This window comes from Barbus barbus (genome assembly GCF_936440315.1).
Source record: "Barbus barbus genome assembly, chromosome: 3".
Classification (NCBI taxonomy): domain Eukaryota; kingdom Metazoa; phylum Chordata; class Actinopteri; order Cypriniformes; family Cyprinidae; genus Barbus; species Barbus barbus.
In genome coordinates this window covers 27,889,902-27,913,060 of record NC_136731.1, presented here as the reverse complement: position 1 = coordinate 27,913,060, position 23,159 = coordinate 27,889,902, and the positions used below count along the sequence as shown (strand labels likewise).

Below are 23,159 nucleotides of genomic sequence, written 5' to 3'. Positions count from 1 at the left end.
CAAGAAAATATTATTTCAGTCAGTCTACTTTAAAATTTCACATTTAATTAAATGTCACTTGACATATCTTTGTAAATCATTGAACTTACAAGCAATTTCTGAGATAAAATGGTTTCAACATAATTTCTGCACAATTTTTCTACAATGTGTGATCCAACCCCAAGTGTTTGACGTTGCTAGCCCCATTCATGCCTCTCCGCTACAGGAACAAAGAACCATCAACCTAACAAAAACTATAAAAAAAGTTAAAGACAACATACAGCAGTGCAGCTGTTTCACGGAGCAGCAAGGGCATGCCTCATGAAAAGGTGAGCGGTTATCGATGTGTCAGTGGCTCATCACACTCACTCCTCACTCAAACCCCACCCATGCTGTCACTCGTCTCCTTTCCGCCCCAGCGCGAGCCAGCCTATGAGAACCTGCCTGGGAATCTGACCAAAAGCACAGGCAGTTAAAGCGCCTGAGCCGATGAATATCCACTAAAGAAACCCGTGTTATGTGACACCTTACTGCCGCAATTAAGACTGATCAAGGACATCCAACAAGACAAATGATGGTGAAAATTGACTACAGCATCTCCAAGGAAATTAGCTAAACGTTTAGTCATAACACTTGAAAAGGCAATTATGACATCTACCCTTTATGCACAAATCACTGTTATCAAAAAAGTTTTTTTGCACAAATTTGAACAAATGAACTGACAATTAACTGACAGCAGGGTGTTTTCTTGTCTAATTTGTGGAGGTTAAGATGGATGGCAGCAATTTTCTTCGGCACAACAACTCAAAGGAGGCTAATCATATATTTTGTGTGATAGGGGTAAAAAAATAAATCCTTTTTTTAAGCATCAGTGAAAGGAGGTGCTTATCCTTTACAAAATGCTGATTATCAACTTATTTTCTGTTTGTTTTCAATAAGGTTTGCAATTTAAAAAAAAGTAGCCTAAAAAAACCTTTTACTCTGTAAAATGAGATTTGGTTTCAGACCAAATGATAGTTTTTGATACATAGCAGATAAAAGAAGAAAAATTGAGGTTGATCATCAGATAATAGTGATCTGTGTAACGTTATTATTATTTAATTTAATATTGTCATGAAAGATACACTAATGATGACAAGATTAGTGTCAGTAAGATTTTCTCGTCTTTCTGTTTTTGTAAATAAATTAATATTGTTATTCAGCAAGGACACATTAAATTGATCAAAAGTGACATTTATACTGTCAAAAAGTCATTTTAAATACATTCTGTTGATTACATTTAAATATTATATTCTAAAATATGTTAGGATAGAAAACACTTATTTTAAAATGTAATAATATTTCACAATATTACTGTTTTTACTATTTTTGATTAAATAAATGCAGTGTCGGTGACCATAGGAGACTTCTTACAAAAACTTTTTCTTCTAAATCTCATTGAGCCCAAATATTTTAACAGCAGTGTATGTTTCAAATACCCTTTTTTTATAACCAATTTTCACACAATTGACACGAATCAATAAATCTGAATTCATAGTTTGTTGTTATTAAGACATCCTTTCGATAAGAAAAATAAGCTAATATATAATTCAGATGAATCGACTGTATCATAAGTACCTATTTTATTGCATTTCTATATCTTGGCTGTCATCTTAGAATTTTTAAAATGCATTAATGTACTATTTGAGTAATTTACATATAATGCCACCTTTTCACTATTTTACTGATTTTTACTTGTGTTACATCATCAAATGTTTATATTTATTTCCCTTAATAATAACAATAATCATCCTGTATACTCATGAGTCAATAATGTAGCAGTAAATGAACACACCTTCCTGCTCCCTATTTGTGGAAGATGTCTGACAGAGTTCAAAACACAAGAGATGAAGATTCACAAATTCCACTTATGACATGTTAAAAGCAGAGCACAGAGCATGAAACTGAACACAGGAAGAAGTTCCTTTCATCAGACGGACTTCGCCGCGCTCACTGAGAGGTTGTCAGTCCTCCAGCCGCCAGTGCTGGCATGTCCACCGATCACCCTCTACAAAACACAGATAACCCGCTTCCTTAGACCCCAGTGTAACCAGACACCCGCATACTCACTCTCAACCCTCATACACTCTTCACACAGGGATGTTTGGTGGTGTAATATGTGATTGAACAATTACCGCTACGGTTAATTTAGACGACGCATGCTGGCGCGCTGTTCTCCCTTCTCGTCTCCATACAGATGAACTTGAACAAGAACAACTTGCACTTTCATGGCAAATAGACTTCCATCACAGCATTCACTGTGTATCTGTTAAGGATACAACGTGAAGAAAAGGGGGCCGAAAAGCTCATGCTTACTCATTTGCAATCATGCAAAGGAAAAAGATCTAGCCTTCCCCTATCCTCCTACGGAAAGAGTTATTTTACAAACTATAGCAACCTTGAAGTGTTAAAAAAAAAAAAAAAAGAGAGAAAGAGGGAATTGAAGTAAAACAAAACTAAAAAACAAGTTAGGAGCATTTCTACAACTCATTGTTTTATTATTCAAAGCAGTAATCAAAAACATTTATGACAGGCTTCACTCCCAGTAGACAAGAATCACTGGAAACTAAAATGCTATTCAGTATTTGAGGAATAACGTCTAGAAATGTCAAATGCTGTATCTGAATATAGATCTGAACAGGATCAACAGTGCATGACACTTATGAGTCGAAGCGAAACTCTGTGTACCAACATGTTGGAAACGGACGTCTATGTTGTTGCCTCCATGCGCAAGACCTTCATGGATTCTGCGATCATGGAGCTGGTGTCAATCTGACCGTAGATGCCCACTAAAAACGCCTTATGGAGAAGAATATCAGCATGTTCTGGGAAAAACAAAACAGAGATAATTCCTTAAAAAGCAATAAATACAAATTCTATCTTTAAGCACTATTAACAGAATATGTGGCATGCTGTCCATTGCCACAGAAAACACACACACACACACACACACACACACACACACACACAAATAACATACTTTGTGGGGTAAAAATGGAAATAAGAAAATACAAGCTGCACGTTTCTGCTTAAAACCTTTCAAAATGCCTCTTTTTTCTTGATTTCTTCAATTTCCACTTCCTACTGAGGGATGAGTCAAAATGATGTGTTAATCAGCAGCATTTTACAGATGCTGTCAGATTTGCTGTCAGGGTTAATTCACCCCAAAATTCTATAATTTATTACTCACGCTCATGTCATTCCAAAAGACCTTTATTCATCTTTGTAACACAAATTAAAATATTTTTGATGAAATCCGAGAGCTTTCTGACCCTGCATAGACAGCAACACAACTGACACAGTCCCAGAAAGGTAGTGAGGACATTGTTAAAATAGTCTATGTGACATCAGTGGTTCAACCTTAATTTTATGAAGCTACTAGAATACTTTTAGTGCGCAAAGAAAACAAAAATAACTTCATTCAACAATTTCTTCTGTTCCGTGAAGAGCAGAAAGGCCGGCTCCTGTGTCAGCAACACCACACACATGCGTCATGGTACTCTCGTGAACGCGCATCGAAGACTGACACGGAAGGGAAGAAATTGTTGAATGAAGTTATTTTTGTTTTCTTTGCGCACTAAAAGTATTCTAGTAGCTTCATAACATTAAGGTTGAACCACTGATGTCACATGGACTATTTTAACAATGTCCTTACTACTTTTCTGGGATTTGAATGTGGTAGTTTCGTTGCGATCTATGCAGGGTCAGAAAGCTCTCGGATTTCATCAAAAATATCTTAATTTTTGTTTCCGAAGATGAACGAAGGTTTTTACAGGTTTGGAATGACATGAGGGTGAGAAATTAATGACAGAATTCTCATTTTTGGGTGAACTATCCCTTTAAATTTTTTGAAATTGCAAATTTCATTTAACAAATGCAAAAAAAAAAAAAATTTATACAACAGCAGCAAGCAAAAACAATTATCATGGTTTCTTATAATAAGGTCATCGTCTGTTTGTATACCTTGACAGAGCAGCACATATTCAGGCAAGTTTCTCAAGGCCGTCTGCACTACATCAAAGTTCCCGCTGCCCAGACAGTACATGAAGGTTGGCAGGAATTCAGCAGCCATACTAGAGGTAGTAAAGATAATGGTGAGTGTGTTTGTACATGACATTTCGATTTAATACACACTACATTCTTGCCTGCAGGCACCTCACCTGGGGATGTTCTGGATGCACCGCAAGGCCAGACTGAATGCCATGTTGTGGCACACTTCTTCAGGGGAACTCATCAACCTCTGCAGATCATTCTGATAACACATGACAAGTTGGTTGTACTTGTTAAATCTTGCTAATTTCTTTCTATTGTGAAATTGTGTGTGCATTGTGAAATTTACTTACAACAAAATACTGAATGATTTCTGGATTTCTTTTGGATTTCTCATCCACTTCAGTCAACCCCTCAAACACATCTAGAACCAAAAAAAAAAAAATAAATAAATAAAAAAAAAATATACACATATATATATATATATATATATATATATATATATTACATCACAATATATAAAAAAGTAAACTATTTTACTATAATAAATCCTAATAATAATAATAGCATGTCACGACGAAGTTATAATTATAATAATTAATAAAAAAGAATACATATTTTAATACTATGTATAACTGAATATATAATGTATATAATTGAATTAAAGACATATTAAAATATTAAATATTTTATTTCCAATGCTATTTGAATGTTAAATTTATACTTTGTATAACATACACTATATATTTATAATACATATTGATGTAATAACAACAATACTAATGACAATAAAATATTCTAATATACTAAAACCATAATAATATCATTAATATCAATATTAATACTTTTACTAATGAACTTTATTTATTTTATATGATTATTTAATTAAAAATAAATACTAATAATAATAAGAGCAACAAGTAATTGCATAACTTGCACAATTTACAATCCCCTGCACTTTGGGTTTATTATTGCTTCCTTTTTTAATGTCATTCTGACAAAAATGTCTTTCAGCTTCCAACATTACTGTAGTGCTATCAGCTTAATTTGATCAAAATTTTAATTTCATTTATTTTCTGCCTTCTTATCTAAGAATTCTTCAGAATATATGAAGAACATGCATGATGTAATGTGGGCCTATATCAAGAACAGTATATTGGGAAGCAGTCTGAAAACAGTCTTATTTCTCTCACCCTCAATTGCTTCTCCTTTGGAAATCTTCTTCAGGCATTTAGTCATGTCAGCCGCAGTCAGCGGCATGGAAGCTGAGATGTTGACCAGAGGGAGGGAGCCGGAGGACGAATCCTCAGCTGAAATACAAAGAGTGAGAGACAAGCTCTGGTGACGATCATCTCACATGTAACTCTGTCTCTTGTGATGTGAGGCGTTGGAGCTCCTACCGTCTCTGTCCTCAGCAGTGCTCTCAGAGGAACCAGACTTCACAGGCAGAGTCAGTCCAGCGAGCAAAGACTTAAGCTGCACCAGGTCCGGATTCTCAGTGGATAGTCCCCTGAGATTGAGAAAACATAGGGAAACTTTTTTTTACACAAAAAGAAATAACTTACAAAAATAAAGTAAATATAGCACTGAGGGTGTTTGATAATGCTGAAATGCGTGATGCAAGCAAAAAAAGGCCTTACTGTAGCACATCTGAGTGTTTCTGAAGGAAAGGCACAGCAGATGTTGCATCATGGGTTATGTACTTTTGGATAAACTGCACAAATCTGTTTATGATGGGCATACGGGATGATCTCTTGAAGTTCTGTAAGAACATTACATGAAAATGCTGAAAAAATGATCAAACACAAATATTAATTTAGCAGATTAGCAACTGTGAGGTCTGCAATCGCGCTACGAACATCTTTATAATCAAAAATGATTAATGTCACTACGTACTAAACCTTGTGTTAAAATGAAATGCGAGCAGTGTACATTACTAGGTTTGATCTACTCTTTCTACCTGCAGTACTTTGATGAAGGACAGCAGACAGTCCTGCAGTGCCCTCTGGTGGTCAGAGTGGAAAACCAGCGGCTGCAGCAGCTCCAGGACAACCAGAACATCACTGAAGAAGGTCAGATGGTTCTGCTGCCTGATCTCCTGCAGGTTGAGGTGGATGCGACCATGCAGGAGCGCAGCGATCATGGGCAGGTGTCTGGAAAAACACACACAAAAAAAACAGCTCTATTTTGCATTCAGCACATACACTCTCAGACAACCTTGAAAATTAAAAGGGCCCTATTTACTTAATACATGCCGTAATGGAATATTTATTAAATAAAAAGTTCATTAACATTTCTGTTTATTAATGCACATTTAATATAATTCTTAACACACCCAAGCTTGTCATGTTATTTCAGATGCAGCTTCTGAAAAGCCTTTTTTTAGGTCAGCCTTTAAAGGTCAGTGTAATAAATTCTATGTTGAATCAAAATATTTCTTTCTAAAGCTACTAATGCTTTTCTCATCACAATAATGACATTAAATGATCTTTTAGGGGGTAATATCTCAACCCCAAACTGATAATTGGTACATCATATGATTAGAGTAAAAATATTTATCTCTTGACAACCCTAATTATTAAATTATTTTTGTATTACTGTTAAAATATTTAATGTTTTCCAATTTTATTCTTTAACTTTTCTCCACTAAAAAAATAAAAAATAACATTAAATCAATAATATGATACTTTTCATGTACCAATGAAATGTTGGTGGATTTAAAAAAATTAAACAAATTAAGAACTATAATTTCCCACTGAATTTTCATTAAATTAAATGGTGAAATGGACAGGTTTTAAATTAATATTTCAATAATTTAACAACGCATTTGCATTTTCATTGCACTCTGAGGTTGGGATCTTTTTTTTGTTTTAATAAACGTTTTATTTGGATTGTTTATATATTCGATGCAGAGAGATCCAGACAATGATTATGTCAGAGATCTATTTTAGAAGAAGGAATAACAAATATATTCAATAAAAATGATCAATACAATAAAAGAATCAAGTAAATTTGATAATAGGGAATACATTTAAACATTGATTATTTGGATTTATTTATTGTAATTTTAAATTATTTTGTGATTTCATTAATTATTAGCGTTTTATCAACTCACAAAGCTCCTGCAGCTGGATTAGAGCATATCTGATTCTTAAACTGAATAGTTTGTGTGATAAACCTGAGTAAAAGCACAGGGTGTGATACGGCCAGTTTCCTGCAGGCCAGACTGGCATCAGACGCGCGGTTCTCAGCTGATTTGGAGTCTCCTGTGTCAGCTAGCAGAGTGATGAGACGATGCACGAGAACATCCAGCTGAATATGCAGATATACCCACAGACAACAAACAGCATTAATCTTTCAGGTGATGTTAACAGGAAGCTCATGGCCTGACATGTGGTAAACTGCAGCGATTACCTTGCAGGTGCTGCCGTCTGCTGCCCCCTCGCCGCTCAGGGTAGCCTCTGGTAGGCGGATGTGTTGCATGACCTCTGGGAAGTGCAGGTAGATCTGCAGCAGCAGCGTCTGACACCTCTTACTCATTATACTGGACATACCACACATATGAACACAATAAATAAGAGCCATTTAAACAGGCCAAAAAACTCATACTCAACAGCTGTGACTAAGTTATATTGCAGATGGTTACAGGAGAGGCTGCATGAGTAATATGTCATGTACAATGAAGAGTAATTGATGCATAACCATGCATGTTTTTTTTTTTAATTATCAAGTGTTTAGGTTCAAATTTGCATGAATGTGTCAGGTCTTGTGACCGATTACGATTTCTTTCCTGTTTTTCACCATTTGTAATCCATCTTGCCCTCACACACTACAAAATGGTACTGTGGTATGACTAATTCATTTTTAAAAGTCAATAAAGATGAAGACATACAATTCTATGCAACACTATGCTATTATACTATTAAGTAAAAACAGTATTAAGCAATAAAATATTCAGAACAGATATCATATTATAATATATTGCAAAAATATTATGACATTATTAATTACTATTATTATATTTTTAGTTAAAAATATAATATTATTAATGTTTGACTTAACTTGACATATCTTAAAATAACTTTTTAATAACATTATTTGAAAATAACATTTAATTAATATAATATTTCCTAATTAAATCTGCAAAATGCTGTTTAAAACACTCTTAGACTGAGAAAAGAATGTCATGTAGCAGGAAACCTTCCCATTATACTTTTTATATTATATATTAATAATTATTATTGGCCTAAACATTAAATACATAAGACGTAGAATAAGAATAATACTACATTTTTGGCCATTTGAACAATTATTGCAATTATTTATTAAAGAAATAACAATAATATTTATTTATTTACTATTTTATTTTAGAAATACACAAAATGTTGTGTATAATAACACTTTTAGACTCAGAATAAACAGCATGTAACGGAAAGACTGACATATTTTGAGAAATTTAAATAATAATGAATATTACATATTTTGAGCCATTTCAAAAAATAATTATAATTATTAAAGAAAAAGCAAAATACTGTGTAAAATCGTTTTATGAAAAGTCAACTCTCCAAAAGTATTTTGTCAACTACCCAGAAAGACTATGAAGATTAAAGCTAGAGAGATTAACATGGTCCAACTATAAAAACCAGCCAGTATCAATAACAGACTATATTACCAACAGAACAACACACGGTCTTGTCTACTTGTCCAATCAAGTGAAGGCCTTCTTACCAACAACTTTGTTGCTTAATTGTGGTTTATGCTTGCTAATCCGCTGTTGTGCTCACAAGCAACAGATACGGAGAGAATGCCAAACAAACACACGACCGTTTATCCCACCAAACACATGCTTTACATGCCAGCATTACCCGAGCCCATTCTCGACCATAAGACAGCTTAGCTCGACTTATAAATATCGTATTTCTGGGAGTAATTTTTTTGTCTGACCTTGTCCAAAGTTTTTTCCCCCTCATTAAGGGGGTTTAATAACCAAAGGCAATTTCATGAAAGGAAGGGGGGCTGCCACCACAAAGAGCCTCGGTCTGATCTCTCTGACAGCCCAAGTCTGAGCTGCGACTCACAACAGAAGCCAAAGGAAGAGCCGGAGCCTTAATCCTCGTGCATTCATTATACTACACTGAGCTCTCGAAGAAGATCATAGCGCTCAACGACTTCAGCCGCTTCTCATTTCACACCACAAGAACTAATTACAGCTCCTCCTGCTATTGTGCCTGATGTAGAGCATTTCTGCTGTAAGCAAAGGAATGGCATGGTATCACGTACATTTATCAGCCTCTTTAATGGGGCCTTTAAGGAGGAAGCTCAGTGCTTTTGCTTTGTAATGGTGGAGAGTGTTTGCAACATGGTACAAATCCTGACCTCTGTCTGACACGGTTGTCCTTGCTGTTTTATGGGGGCTTTTGTATCCACTTTTTCCACAGATAGAACAGTACAGAAATTGTACTTCATGAGGGAAACAGCAGAGCTTTCGAGGCAGCAAGAGAATACTGGTAGTTTTAGGTAAGTTAAAGTTTTAGGCTTAAATTCTGATTCAAACTGAAATGCCACCTAATCCTGAAAAAAAGTATCACAGGTTCCAAAAAATATTAGGCAGCACAACAGTTTCAACATTGATAATAAATCAGCATATTAAAATGATTTCTGAAGGATCATGTGACACTGAACACTGGAGTAATGATGCTGAAAATTCAGCTTTGATCACAGGAATAAATTATATTCTAAAAAATATTAACAGAAACCAGCTATTTTAAATTGTATTAGTTTTCCACAATTTTACTGTTTTTACTGTATTTTGATCAAATAAATGCAGCCTTGACGAGCATTAGAGACTTCTTTAAAAAACATAAAAATCTTACCGATCCCAAACTTTGTGTAGATGTCATATTGAAGTTAAATCTTATCTATTTACATTCATTAGGGCCCAAGCCAGTAAGGCGCAGGGCCCTATTGTTCTTCTAAGGATTATTATTATTTTTTTTTTTTTTATTTTTTTTTATTTCAATCATCCGGGCACTTTTGGGGGCCTTAACGTGCCCGAAAACTCTCGAAAATCGGCACGCACATTGGAACCTGCGGCCATTAGGACGCCGCTGAGGCTGGGACCCGGGCGTGGCACAGGGGCTCTACGGCGCCCCCTGGAAAATTGTCAGAAAACTTGATGTATAGCTCACACATACTTGCACGTATTCATATGAAACTCGGTACACATATAGAACTCATTGAGCTGAACAACTTTCACACTGCATGTCTTAGGCTCCGCCCAACAGGAAGTCGGCTATTCAGGGCTGTTTAAAAAGCGCATGCTCTGGAATTTGATATACTCCTCTGAGGATTTCCATACGATTGCCACCAAACTAGGTGAACATGATCTCAAGACATTGGGGACGCTAAATTGCGAAGATATTTTTGATATGTCGAACGGTTTGCCCGTGGCGAGGCGATGAAGTTATGGCGAAAAATGAGACCCAGGAAATGCCTAATAACGTCCACATACATTGTATGATGTAGATCAAACTTCAGTGATTTGTTCGTTGTATGATGCCGATCGGATAGATGTGACTATTATGACTGAAAGTTATAGCGCCACCAACTGGCTGCAGGAAGTGTGTCGTTTTCAAAATGTTTTGAATTCAGCATCTTATTTTTACTCGATTTGCTTCAAACTTCACCAGAATAATGTCAAAACACGGCCGATGTAAAACTGTGAAGGGAATATTGATATCTAAAATTATGTTGCCATGGCAACGTGTCAAAGTTGAAAATTCGTTTCTGGTGATTTTGAGGCAGATAACATGTTTAGAATGTCATGAAACTCAACACACATATGAGTATTAATGATAGTTAGACACTGGAAAAAGCTCATAAACGGGCGTGGAAGAGGCACTCTATAGCGCCACCTTTTGTCAAAAATGAGGGGGTTAGTTTTAGCTACAGACCCCAAACTCGGTACATAAATTGTTCTAATTAATCCGGACAACTTTCTAATTTACAGTCATTAGCTACGACCAACAGGAAGTCGGCTATATTTATTTTAATGTGGGTTTTTTTTTAAAACGGGCTGTAAACAAATTAATACTCCTCCAAGCAGAAACACGGAAATCACACCAAACATTTTTTATCATGATGCCAAAATACTGAAGATGCTAAATTGCGGACGGATTTAGGATATCTTGAACGATGATTTAATGGCAATTTATTAAAGTTACAGTAAAAAATATATATATATTTTTTTTTTATCTTTTAAGAGCAGCTTCCAAACACTTCATAAAAAATTACATACACAGAACAATACAGTCTGAGGATATGTGATTAATTTCATGAATTTACAATACACTATGCAGAGGAGAAAATTAAAAAACTATCAGAGCTGCTTTTGAGTTAGAGCTCCCTGCCAGCCTGCCTCTGAGTGATGGGTGGGGTGGGGGTGGGGGTGGGGTGTGAGTGACTGTGTGAGTGACTGTGTGGATTGAGGCAGTGGGTGAGAGAGAGAAAGAGAGAGAGGGTCTGTTTTTTAAAATCTTTAAAAAATGCTTATAAATCATTAAAGATTTTGATAACACTTTATAATAAGGTCTCAATTCTTAACATTAGGAAATGCATTAATTAACGTGAACTAACAATGAAAAATATATTTTTACAGCATGTTAATTCTTCCATGATAGTATGAACTAACAAAGAACAATTTTTTTAAAGCATTTATTAATCTTTTTAATGTTAGAAAAATAGTCATGTTCAAAAGATAAACTTTAAAATTTAATAATATATAAACACATTTTGGATTAATATTGATCAACATTAAATGGTATATAATTATTAATGATTATATATATATAATGATAGCTACAGACACCAAACTCGGTACATAAATTGTTCTTATTAATCCGGACAACTTTCTAATTTACAGTCATTAGCTACGACCAACAGGAAATCGGCAATTTTTTTTTAATGTGTTTTTTTTTTTTTTTAAACGGGCTGTAAACAAATTCATACTCCTTCAAGCAGAAACCAAAAATTCACACCAAACATTTTTTCACATGCTTCCAAGATACTGAAGATGCTTCATTGCGGACCGATTTAGGATATCTTGAACGGTGATTTAATGGCAATTTATTAAAGTTACAGTAAAAAAGAACACTTTTTTTTTTTTATCTTTAAAGAGCAGCTTCCAAACACTTCATAAAAAATTACATACACAGAACAAGACCGTCTGAGGATATGTGATTAATTTCATGAATTTACAATACACTATGGAGAGCAGAAAATTAAAACTATCAGAGATCTGCTGTCACTGCGCTCCTAATGTGTGCGGTGGGTGACTGACTGTGTGAGTTCAGTGAGTGTGGAGGGGGAGAGAGAGAGAGAGAGAGAGAGAGAGAGAGAGAGAGAGAGAGAGAGAGAGAGAGAGAGAGAGAGAGAGGGTCTGTTTAAACTTCTCAATAAAATCCTTAAAAAATGCTTATAAAGCATTAAAGGTTTTGATAACACTTTATAATTAAGTCTCATTTGTTAACAGTAGGGAATGCATTAATTAACATGAACTAACAATGAAAAATATATATTTTACAGCATGTTAATTCTTCATTGATAGTATGAACTTACAACGAACTAACAATGAACAAAATATTTTTAATATTAGAAAAATAGTCATGTTCAAAAGATAAAACTTTAAAATGTAATAATATATTAACACATTTTGGAATTGATTTTGATCAACATTAAATGGTATATATTTATTAATGATGTAAATTAACAACAGTTAAATAATGTTGTTTTTTAACATTGGTTAATTCACAAATAACATTAAATATTAACAATATATTTTTTACTTTATTCATTTGTGTTAGAAAAAAATATTCATGTTAGTTAATGGAAAAATAAATCATTAAAACCTTTGGTAACTATAATAATTTCTCATTTGTTAGCATTAGTAAATGCATTAACTAACATCAACTACCAATGAAAAATATATTTTCACAGAATTTAAAGTTTTATATGTTGTTCTGTGTGTGTGTGTGTTTCACTGAGTTGATGGTTTGGATTAACCCTTTAATTGCCGTATCCCTTAAAACCAAACTGCCAGAGGGTTACTGTAATGCTTGTGCTCGCTGGGCACCGTTTTATCGATGCCACCGGGGTGGCGTATGCTGACGGCTTGGGCCCGTCATCGCTGCTCGCAGCTATATTTGTAATTGTTTTAGTCATAAGTGTAAATGTGCCAACTTTCTCATGTGTTCTAATAAATTGTTACACTTAAGCTTAAACACTTAAGGCTAAAATCATCTACAAATCAAAGTCTACATGTAAAGCAGTTTGAGTTGAAAACTATGGAGAAGAACAGAAACAAGAAGAAGCTAGTGGTGTCAAGAAACAACACCAACAAGACTTATACCTTTATTTCCCCTATGAGCATCAAGACGCAATGTGTCTAAAGCATCTGCACTAACCGCCAGACCATGAGTCTGACTATTAAACAACTTTAACAAAAGCGACAGCTCACTAGCCATGTTATGAAAATAAATCCTGTGCACAGAGTTCTTTGAGAGATTTTCTTAAAATTATGTCATTTAGATTTAGTTTTTTTGTCATGTACAGACTCAAAGAATGTACCTGTCTCCCCACTTCTTAACACAGCTGATGAGGTACTCAGAGACTTTCTTGACATTGTCCAGGTCTGAGTGGAGACAGCTGTGCAGGAGGGGCAAGCGTGACTGGAGAAGAGAACAGGAGACCTGGTCCAAAGCGCTCTTGGAGGTGGCTGAGTCACGGCAGCTCAGCTCTGACTCAGACAGGATGAGGTCCACCAGGCTTATGAGCTCCTCAGAAGACAGCTTCAAAACAAACTGTTCAGTGCGCTTCTGCAGACACAAACAAAACCCCATCTTCTACACTTACGGCCAATATACACTTACAAAAACATACAATTCGTGGTAAAACATTGGACTTTTGGACCACTACAAATAGTGCTTGGGGCTGGTTAACAATATGACTAGTTAATAAAGAGCCCTATTCTATAACAAAATAAATTAATTCTTACAGCAGTCAACTTAGTTTGAAATGACTATTGTCTACTCTCTTGTTGGTTCTTAAAATAAACCAGACTATTCAGGCTGCTGTACCTTTAACACTTCCACATGTAAAGTACATCTGCAGGGTTCGCATACCTTTTGACTAATTCATTTAACTTTTTCCATGACATAAGTCATTTACGCCTATTTCTAAGAACTGCATTCGCAAGAGCAACTTCTAGTCCATAAAATATTATAAGGATAAACTACATTCAAGACTGTGGGAACCTAAATTATTTGCATGTTAAATAAGAAAATACAATCTAGCCAAGATTCTGAATAGGTGTTATGTAAATGCATTACAAAATAGTGATGTTATATTAACTATGATCAGACCTGAGGGGTTTTCTGATCTCGCCCCTGCCAAATGCGAGGGATGTGACTGCAGGCCCACAGGAAGTCTAGTGCTGAGGTTGGGTCCAGTCTGGAGATCAGATGAAACAGTTATACACACTGGAGATGTGAGAACAGAAAGAGATGAATGTGTTTAATAAAGAGAAGAGCCGGTGACCTCTGGTCTCTGTGTTTGTTGAGCAGAGAGCTGATGCACTGATGTAAGGTGCTCCAGTTGGACTGGTGTGTGAGGAGGGCCAACAGGTACGGCCTGTAGGAGGGGGCCACACTCACACCACTTTTAGCCTGTGACAAACAATGACAAAATAATTGCATAAAAATGCATTTAAATCCTTTCAGTTAAATCCTTCCAGAAGTATTTCTCCCATTTTCACCATTTTTTGTTTTGAAGCTTGAATATTGGAAAAGGGAGTTAAATTTATGCACTTAGGAGTAACAAACAATGAATTGTTCAAAGCAACTGAATTAGCCTGTATTTTATGTTTAAGAACACAAACATAAACCATCAAAAATTAGGAATATTACTTGTACACTTCTTATTTTCTGATTTCTTTTATGTGCTGTGGCACCCTGACACATTTTATATATCAGTTAAAGGGGTCATATGATGCGATTTCAAGTTTTCCTTTCTCTTTGCAGTGTTACAAGCTGATTGTGGATAGATAAGATCCCTGAAGTTGCAAAGACTAAAGTCTCAAAACCAAAGAGATATTCTTTATCAAAGTTAAGACTCGTCCACGCCCCCTAAAATGACTCATTCAAACACGCCCACACATGTCTACGTCAAGATGTGGAAATATTTGCGTAATGCTGCCCAAATGTTCAAGCGAGGAAAGAAGGCGTGGTTTCAGTAACCGCAGTAATGTTGAAGCAGCCATGTCAGGGAGACGCTGTGAGTTTCTAGGCGAAAGCAAAAGCACTTTATTTGGCCTTCCGAAAGTAGATGCATTTAGGAATCATTAAAATTACTTACAACAGAACAGCACAACCCAGATGTTATGACAACGCATTTGATGGACGACCGTTTCCTGAAACTAGGAGAGGAGGTAATTCTGACTTTGCTATGACCATCTGGCGCTTCTGAATCAGCGACTGTATGTTTTGTTATTAGTTTAAATATTTGCTATTGACTGTTTAAAATGCGCATTATTTGTGTGTGAGAGAGTGTGAGAGAGAGAGAGAGAGAGCGAGAGAGAGAGAGTCACAGCGTAGTGTCGTGTGTGTGTGTGTGTGTGTGTGTGTGAGAGAGGGAGAAACGGTCACACAACCGTGGCTTGTGGGCAAACACATTCAAGCATCATCACTGTGTCTGTCACGAGACTCTGTTCCCCTCTCGGGCTTAAACTGATGGTAAAACTAAAAGACATTATTAACTGTCTTTACCATAATTTTGTAAGCTAAAGCTCGCGATTATGGAAAGGGACGTTACATTTCCGACGCGGCTTGTGGTGTTCGGCCAGTCACAATGCACTGTGCCAGTTGGCCAATCAGACCAGACTGCACTTGTTGGAAGGAGGGACTTTGTGTTTGAGAGAGGCAGGGCATAGAGGACCTACAATAATGTACAGTATTTGAAAAATAATGTGTTTTTTGAACATTAAAGCATGTCAACATATTCTGTTACACCAAATACACAAAATAATGATCTTTAAAAAAGCATCATATGACCCCTTTAAAACCCGGAGGCACACCCTCATAATGATCAGTTAGGAGAAATTATTTTACCTTGTTTTGAGCAAAAAGCAGCTTCTGCTGAAGATCTGAGCAAACAGAGGTCACCTCAGGGTCAAGCAACTCCAGCCAGTCAACCAACAGCCCTGAACATGAGCCAGGCTTCTTTGACTCAGTGCTGCCAAGAAGAACACACACACCGATCATCAACCAAGAAAATACACAGGGTTTCCAGCAAATAAATAATACACTAATTAAAACAACGACTCCCAACCAGTGGCACATGCTGTACACCATTGTTCAAATGTTTGGAGTCGGTAAGATTTTTTGAAAGACGTCTCTTTTGCTCACCAAGGCTACATTTATTTCACAAATTTCAGTAAAAACGGTAACATTGCAAAATATTATTAATTAAAAAAGTTATTAAAGAGTTTTCTATTTGAATATATTTCTGAATGTCATTTATTCCTGTAACTATTCTAATAGGCCGATTTGTTGCTCAAGAAATATTATTATTATCAAAATTAAAAACAGCAGTGCTGCTTAATATTTTTGTGTTTTGGGGATTCTCTGTTGAATAGAAAGAACAATGTTTATTTAAAGCAGCGGTTCTCAATTCCAGTCACCCCACCCCCCCGCTCTGCACACTTTGTGTGTATCTCTTATCACTTCAGATGTTTGTTCTATTCGAACGCAAGTGCCCTGCAAAGTGTACATCACAGGATGTTCCGCCATGATTCCAGTTCAAAACAAGTGTATATGTTCAATTTAAAGGTCATTAAAGTGTACAAGACGTGAATTTAAATTGTGTTTATTTACAGATGCATTTATGTCACACTCGAATAAGTTTCATCTGTGTGTGAAGATGCTGCAGGCGGTGGATGTTCCGAAGTAAAGTAAACTTCTACGGATTTCCCCTGCTCAGGGAGTAGGAAGCAATGAACACAGTGTAGGGATCTTATCAATCGGAATACAGTTCATGCACAGAGCTCACTTCTAACGAACTGGTTATCTGAATCAAGTGTGTTAACTAAGAGAGACATGCAAAATATGCAGAGCTGATTTAAAGAGAGATCTTTTGTAACATTATAAGTGTTTTTACTGTTACTTTTGATTCATTTAATGCATCCTTGCTGAATAAAAGTATTAATTCCTTATTCATTTTCCAGACTTAACAGTTGTGTGTGCATATCCAGTTGTGTATATACATACACACAAATGTTATTAACTTGATATTTGATTAAAATAGACAAGACTGACTCTGCAGTATTATTAGAGGTAAAACAAAGAAAAATCTGTTTTGCTGTTGATGAGGGGTCTTTGACTTTGAGTTGATTTGTGTCTTACTGTAGGGGTACAAAAGCCACAAAAGTTTTTCATAGAGTCACACTATGTATGATGTGCATTTAATCTGTCTTGCTATGGTAACTTTAGCCATACGACAAGGATCAAACAAGTGTAAACCAATTTTACTGTGTGTTCTTTCCCCACCTAGAAACAGTATCACCAGCACACAGTAAGGAAATCTGTGATGAGGCAGCGAGTGACTCATTGTGTTCTTACATTTTGGAATCCACCTCTACTTTCACCCCTCGCTCCTCTGTTTCATGAAGCAGCAGAGAGATCACCATGGCAACTGGTCCCGCTGTGTTCCCAGTGGTTCCGGTCTCTGTACCGATGGTCATAAGCAGGGACAATAGCTCCTCTAGATACGGAGACTTCACCTCCATGAGGCCCTGCAACACTAAAGCACACAGGATTTTGTTTTATAATGCCTTCACTCTTGTAAAACACACCCAGGTCCAAAAAATGAAAAACAAATCATCGAAGTCAATCCCACATCGCAAAAAAGAGAACTACTACACGCTTCGCCTCTGAGTAATCCTGTCAGCTAGGCCTCCGGCCCCACCACACTAACTTTCATAAAGATGTAAGTCGACTCTTGCCGTTGAAGCTGTCGCTGGACGTAAACAAGCCCTGGAGTGAATGTGTGGCCCTGTGTGTGTGAGGTTGTTTTTTGTTTTGGTGAGGTTCACAGCGGAATGTTAAAATCATAAAGAGAAACACATTAAGGACAGCGGCGGTGATGCTGGTACATGAGTCAAACACTGCCCTCTGGAGAGACTGACTAATGCTGGCAACCACTCCAACACCAACACACAGACCTCAACTGCCTCTGGAGAGCTGACTTACACTTCCCTCCTTGCCTGTTGGCGTTACATTTGCCACAAACATCTCACCAGTTCAAAAATATTTTTCCAATTCACACATTTTGTAAAAGTACACCCCACGTGGTTCCTAGGAGCTATAATTAAAGTCAATAACATCACACACAGATAAGTGCTGAGTAATGTAGGCCACACAAAACATTCAAGGGGCTTTATCATACTATTTAATTTTTTCCCCCTGATGTCCACTTGAAATGTTAGTAAAGTTTTTCTGAGCCACAAACAGTCATGATTTAGTTTCTTATAACCATTTATCATACACCCTCTCTCTGGTTCTTTAGGCTTATTTCATACATATTGTGTAAGCAATGTAACTGGGCAGCTGACTGGCAGTTTTTTTTGGAGGGGGGGGGGGGGGGTTGTTGTTGTTGTGGATGGTCTTTAAAACAGGTCGATTCATTTATACTGTTATCAGCATGTTGAAGTATATTCGTCTCTTGTCTCTTGAGAATGCGCTGCTAATGCAGCGTTAGAAAACTCCATCGTTTTTTTACTTTCACTTTCTGTATGACTGAAGTTAAGAGGTTCACCAACATAACTATTGCGCAAAGTTTGCACGTTGCTGTTGTAATATCCATTGGCTCGCCTTCATGGTTTAAAACAGAAATATTTACAGTATTGCGACATAACTGCAACCCCCCATGCATATGTATCTTAAACGCAGGGATACATGAAAGATGAATCAAATCGGTATGCCGCGCTGTCTGAAACACGTCTCTATGCTTGTGCTGTACTGGCACACACCTGAAGCGCGCACAAGCATAGAGACGTGTTTCAGACAGCGCGGCATAACGATTTGATCAACTGCGATACGTTTAAGCCCTAATAGCCTATATGACAGGTCAGAGCAATCTTTTATTTACTAATTTAACATGAAATCGTCAAATTGCTACTCGATATCAAACGCATACAACCAAAATACAGAATAATTAGAAAAATCGTTTACGCACAATAAATAACAGAGTGTCATATCTATTCACATTTTCCCCCGAACGTTATCGCGACCCGGTAGGAATTCTTCCACGGCCCGGTAGTGGGTCACGACCCGGTGGTTGGGGACCTCTGGCTTAAGTGACAGTGTGTATTTTATTTGCAGGTGCTACACACAGACAAGAACAGCACACAGTTTGTTGAACTTTCCCACATTTAGTCTTATTGCTAGTTTTTTGAAAATTTAGGAATCTAATCTATTCTATCCTATTTCCACTGAAAAAAACATCTTTGACATGTAAATTCAAAAAAGTGATTCTGCAGTTAGAAAAAAAAGTTGTTATTGCTTAAAGTCAACATTAAATGAAAATCCACATTATCTATTGTCTGTTATTGATCTTATTGTGAAAAAAAATCATACATGTTGTATTTATACTTTTTTGAGACCTTGGCTTGTCTATCAAAACATCATAACTCAATATTGTAATGAAACATCAGACTTCTCAATCGTGTCAGACGTCGCTTGAGTCGATCACAATACGGAAGAAAAGATCTGTTGCTACTTCGGTTTCATCTCGACTTCATTTTGAGTGTATATTTTAGGTGCAGAGCGGCAGGTGCTACACACAGCCAGAAACAGCACAAGGTTTGTTAAACTCTCTTTCATTAAGTCTTCTCACTAGTTCTTTGTATATTTAGGAAATTGTACATTTGTATATTCTCGATTTAATTTCCTCTACATCATCTCATGACTGAGAAGGCTCAGTTTAAGAACACAGAATATGTCTTTGACGTGTAAATGTGGGCAGTCATGAGTTCAAGTTTAAGTTTGTTCATTTAATAAATGCTCTTTTTGGACTAGGGAGTCTGATGTTACCATTTAAGTAGGAACTTGAGTACTGCTTTTAATACCTTTTCGTATGAGTTCAGGTTCAGCATTGCATTTTTCTCCAGCTCTCAGAGAGGCAATAATGCCCCTCACTGCCACTTCAGAGTCCCGTCTGTACGCCAGAGCTTCAGCCAAGTGCAGAAATCCAGTACGAACTGATGACACAGGACACAGTCAAAACACCTGCCGAGCATGCTAGGACTAAAACAGTTCTACTAACTGCTGATTCTACTAGTTCTGTGCTGTAAGCTTGAACGTGCGCTTGCAAACTTGACCTGCACGGCTAAGATTCAGGATTAGGAGCCACTCACCATCTGTGATGCGATGTTTGTGAGAGTACTGAGCTGCCAGAGATTTCAGGAGGCTGTGGAGTGGCCCTGTCTCTACCGCTGAGTTTTCCAACCATGTCAACATCTGCACAACGGCGTTGAAGAACAGTGATGAGAAGCCAACATCTTGAGACACCAACCGCTAGAGGAGAAAAAGGGGATTAGAGTGAGTGAGCAAGCAAAAGAAAGCACCAGTGTCGATAGTGAGTATGTAGGTATGAGTAGGTTACGTGCCTGGTAAAGATGGAGTTGGCGCAGTAGAGGGCAGGAGATCGTATGGCTGTGGTGCATTGCCATGACCAGTGCTCCAGCATGGGTAGAGTTTAGAAGGGCTGCTAGGGCTTGTAGGAGTCGCCCGGCGGCACCACCCTGCTGGATGTGACCCTGTCGTGCCCGCAGCACCTCCTGGGCCAGGGTCTGCTGCAGAGCTAATGACAATGGCCGGACCGGAGGCGGAGGCCAGCGAGGATCCACTTTCAGAGGGAAGAGCTACATGGAGAAAAGAGAATCCAGCAAAAACAAAATGGTCACGATCACCATCAAGCCATAAATAGCTAAAAGGATATTCTTGAAAATCATTTTCCAAGTTATGATAATTTATACATAATATTATTTGACAAGTACACTAAGGCTGTACCAATTCAGTTAATATTATGGGATGTTTTTTAATTATATAATATTGGTAATTTGAAATATTCTGAATGAAAAAAAGAAGAAGGTACGCACATCCAAGAGTATCTCGATCAGGTGCAAGATCAAAAAGTGATCAGAAAAACTAGAAAAAAGATCTGCACACTGTTAATCCCTTTATTTTAAATGTTTAAAAAGCGACGTTTCGGTCAGAAGACCTTCATCAAGCAAACGCATGCAAACAGAAGCAAGACTCAATAAATACTAAGATTTAAGGCAGAGTTCCAATTGATAACACCTGTTGGTAATCAAGGTAAATCATGTGAGCGGCTATATCACAATTAAAAAGAGGATGACCACATCATAACAGAACATCCATAAATACAAACACAACATCAGTAAAGACTAAACAAGGCAAAACAATCCAAACACTTCCCCATCCTCTTTGCGGTCCACAACCGCTTTATCCCAAAAGTGATACAATTGCACAACACACATCTAAGGATTCCACTAAAGCTATATCAATAACAAACACCTTTCAATACAAAGAGTATACATATATATATACACATATATACACATATACACACATAAGTTCTGAATTCAAACCCTTAGGTGAGAGAGTATTGCGTGTGTAAATATAGTACGCTTCTCTTTTTAATAAAATCTAGTTGATATCACTACCTCTCCTGGGTGCCTTAACCTGTTCAATTCCAATATATCTCAATGTAGAAAGGTTGTGTCTTTTTGAGTTGAAATGTACCGCTACAGGGATTTTTTGATCATTAGTGCAAATATTGCTTCGATGTTCTGCAATCCTTGTTTTTAAAGCACGTTGTGTCTTTCCTATATAAGCTAACCCACATGGACATTTTATCATATAAATGAGATTTTTGGTCGTACATGTGATGACACCTTTAATTTTAAACTCCCTTCCTGAATGAGGATGATAAAAAACACTAGTTTTTGTAATGAAGTTACATTGGGCACAATGACCACAGCTATAGTTGCCCGAAGGAGATCACGTATATTGGAAGAACGTCTATCGACAAATCTTGGTGTTTTCTCAAAGATGTCACTGAGAAGAGGATCCGATTTTAAAATATACCAATGTTTGTCTATAATCTTTTTTTATATCTGGACAGATGGGAGAATATTGAAAAGCACATACAATGGTTTTATTTTCTGAATTTAACCGTTTTTTATATAGAGTTGTCTCTTGATTTTCATTTTCAAATCTCCCAGCTGCAGACTGTATCCAATCTTCCATGTAACCCCTCACCCTAAATCTATTAATCAAATCTGTACTTTGTTGTACATGACTGTTCAGAGCTACAAATTCGTCGAATCCGATTAAATTGACCAATAGGCAGGCTACGTTTCAAAATTATTTCAACGATAATTTTCTATGCAAATGTCAAAAAAACTAACACATAACTCATCATAATTGATAGTAAAGCGTAAATGTTCATTACTGGTATTGAGGAAACTATAAAATTGTAGCAACTGATTTTTAGTGCCTGACCATAACATAAAAATATCATCAATATACCTACGCCAAAGTACAATGTTTGAGAGAAAAGAGTTTTGTAAATCATTGAAGATGAAATTCTGTTCAAAGAAACCCACATACAAGTTTGCATAGTTTGGAGCCATGGTGCTACCCATGGCGGTACCTTGATTACCAACAGGTGTTATCAATTGGAACTCTGCCTTAAATCTTAGTATTTATTGAGAGTCTTGCTTCTGTTTGTATGCGTTTGCTTGATGAAGGTCTTCTGACCGAAACGTCTCTTTTTAAACATTTAAAATAAAGGGATTAACAGTGTGCAGATATTTTTTCTACTTTTTACTTAATTTGAAATATTCTATCAACGTTTTTATTATTGATTTTAAAAGTACCATTAATTATTTAATGTATTTTTAATTGTTATTAATTATATTTTTAATAATTTTTTATGTATTATTTTATTTACATTAACTCGTTCATCACTAGAGTTTAATTAGTGAAGAGGTTTGTCTACTACATAATTGCAAA

At 36.5% G+C, this 23,159-nt stretch overlaps 1 protein-coding gene across 1 annotated transcript in view; it reads right to left on the bottom strand.

The window, feature by feature from the left end:
- Window positions 1–2,481: 2,481 nt before the first annotated feature.
- LOC306844910 (integrator complex subunit 1-like) overlaps window positions 2,482–23,159 on the bottom strand; it is a 33,460-nt gene continuing 12,782 nt past the window's right edge. Inside the window, exons 31-48 of the mRNA XM_079377347.1 lie at window positions 20,726–20,980; window positions 20,474–20,633; window positions 20,186–20,317; window positions 17,679–17,859; window positions 16,170–16,293; window positions 14,602–14,729; window positions 14,427–14,514; window positions 13,633–13,880; window positions 7,423–7,552; window positions 7,187–7,320; window positions 5,969–6,161; window positions 5,649–5,770; window positions 5,409–5,518; window positions 5,202–5,318; window positions 4,362–4,432; window positions 4,179–4,270; window positions 3,982–4,091; window positions 2,482–2,843 (exon numbers count right to left, since the gene is read on the bottom strand). Coding sequence (XP_079233473.1) covers window positions 2,728–2,843; window positions 3,982–4,091; window positions 4,179–4,270; window positions 4,362–4,432; window positions 5,202–5,318; window positions 5,409–5,518; window positions 5,649–5,770; window positions 5,969–6,161; window positions 7,187–7,320; window positions 7,423–7,552; window positions 13,633–13,880; window positions 14,427–14,514; window positions 14,602–14,729; window positions 16,170–16,293; window positions 17,679–17,859; window positions 20,186–20,317; window positions 20,474–20,633; window positions 20,726–20,980 — 2,511 coding nt within the window. The 3' untranslated portion in view covers window positions 2,482–2,727. The remainder of the gene's footprint in view (window positions 2,844–3,981; window positions 4,092–4,178; window positions 4,271–4,361; window positions 4,433–5,201; window positions 5,319–5,408; window positions 5,519–5,648; window positions 5,771–5,968; window positions 6,162–7,186; window positions 7,321–7,422; window positions 7,553–13,632; window positions 13,881–14,426; window positions 14,515–14,601; window positions 14,730–16,169; window positions 16,294–17,678; window positions 17,860–20,185; window positions 20,318–20,473; window positions 20,634–20,725; window positions 20,981–23,159) is intronic.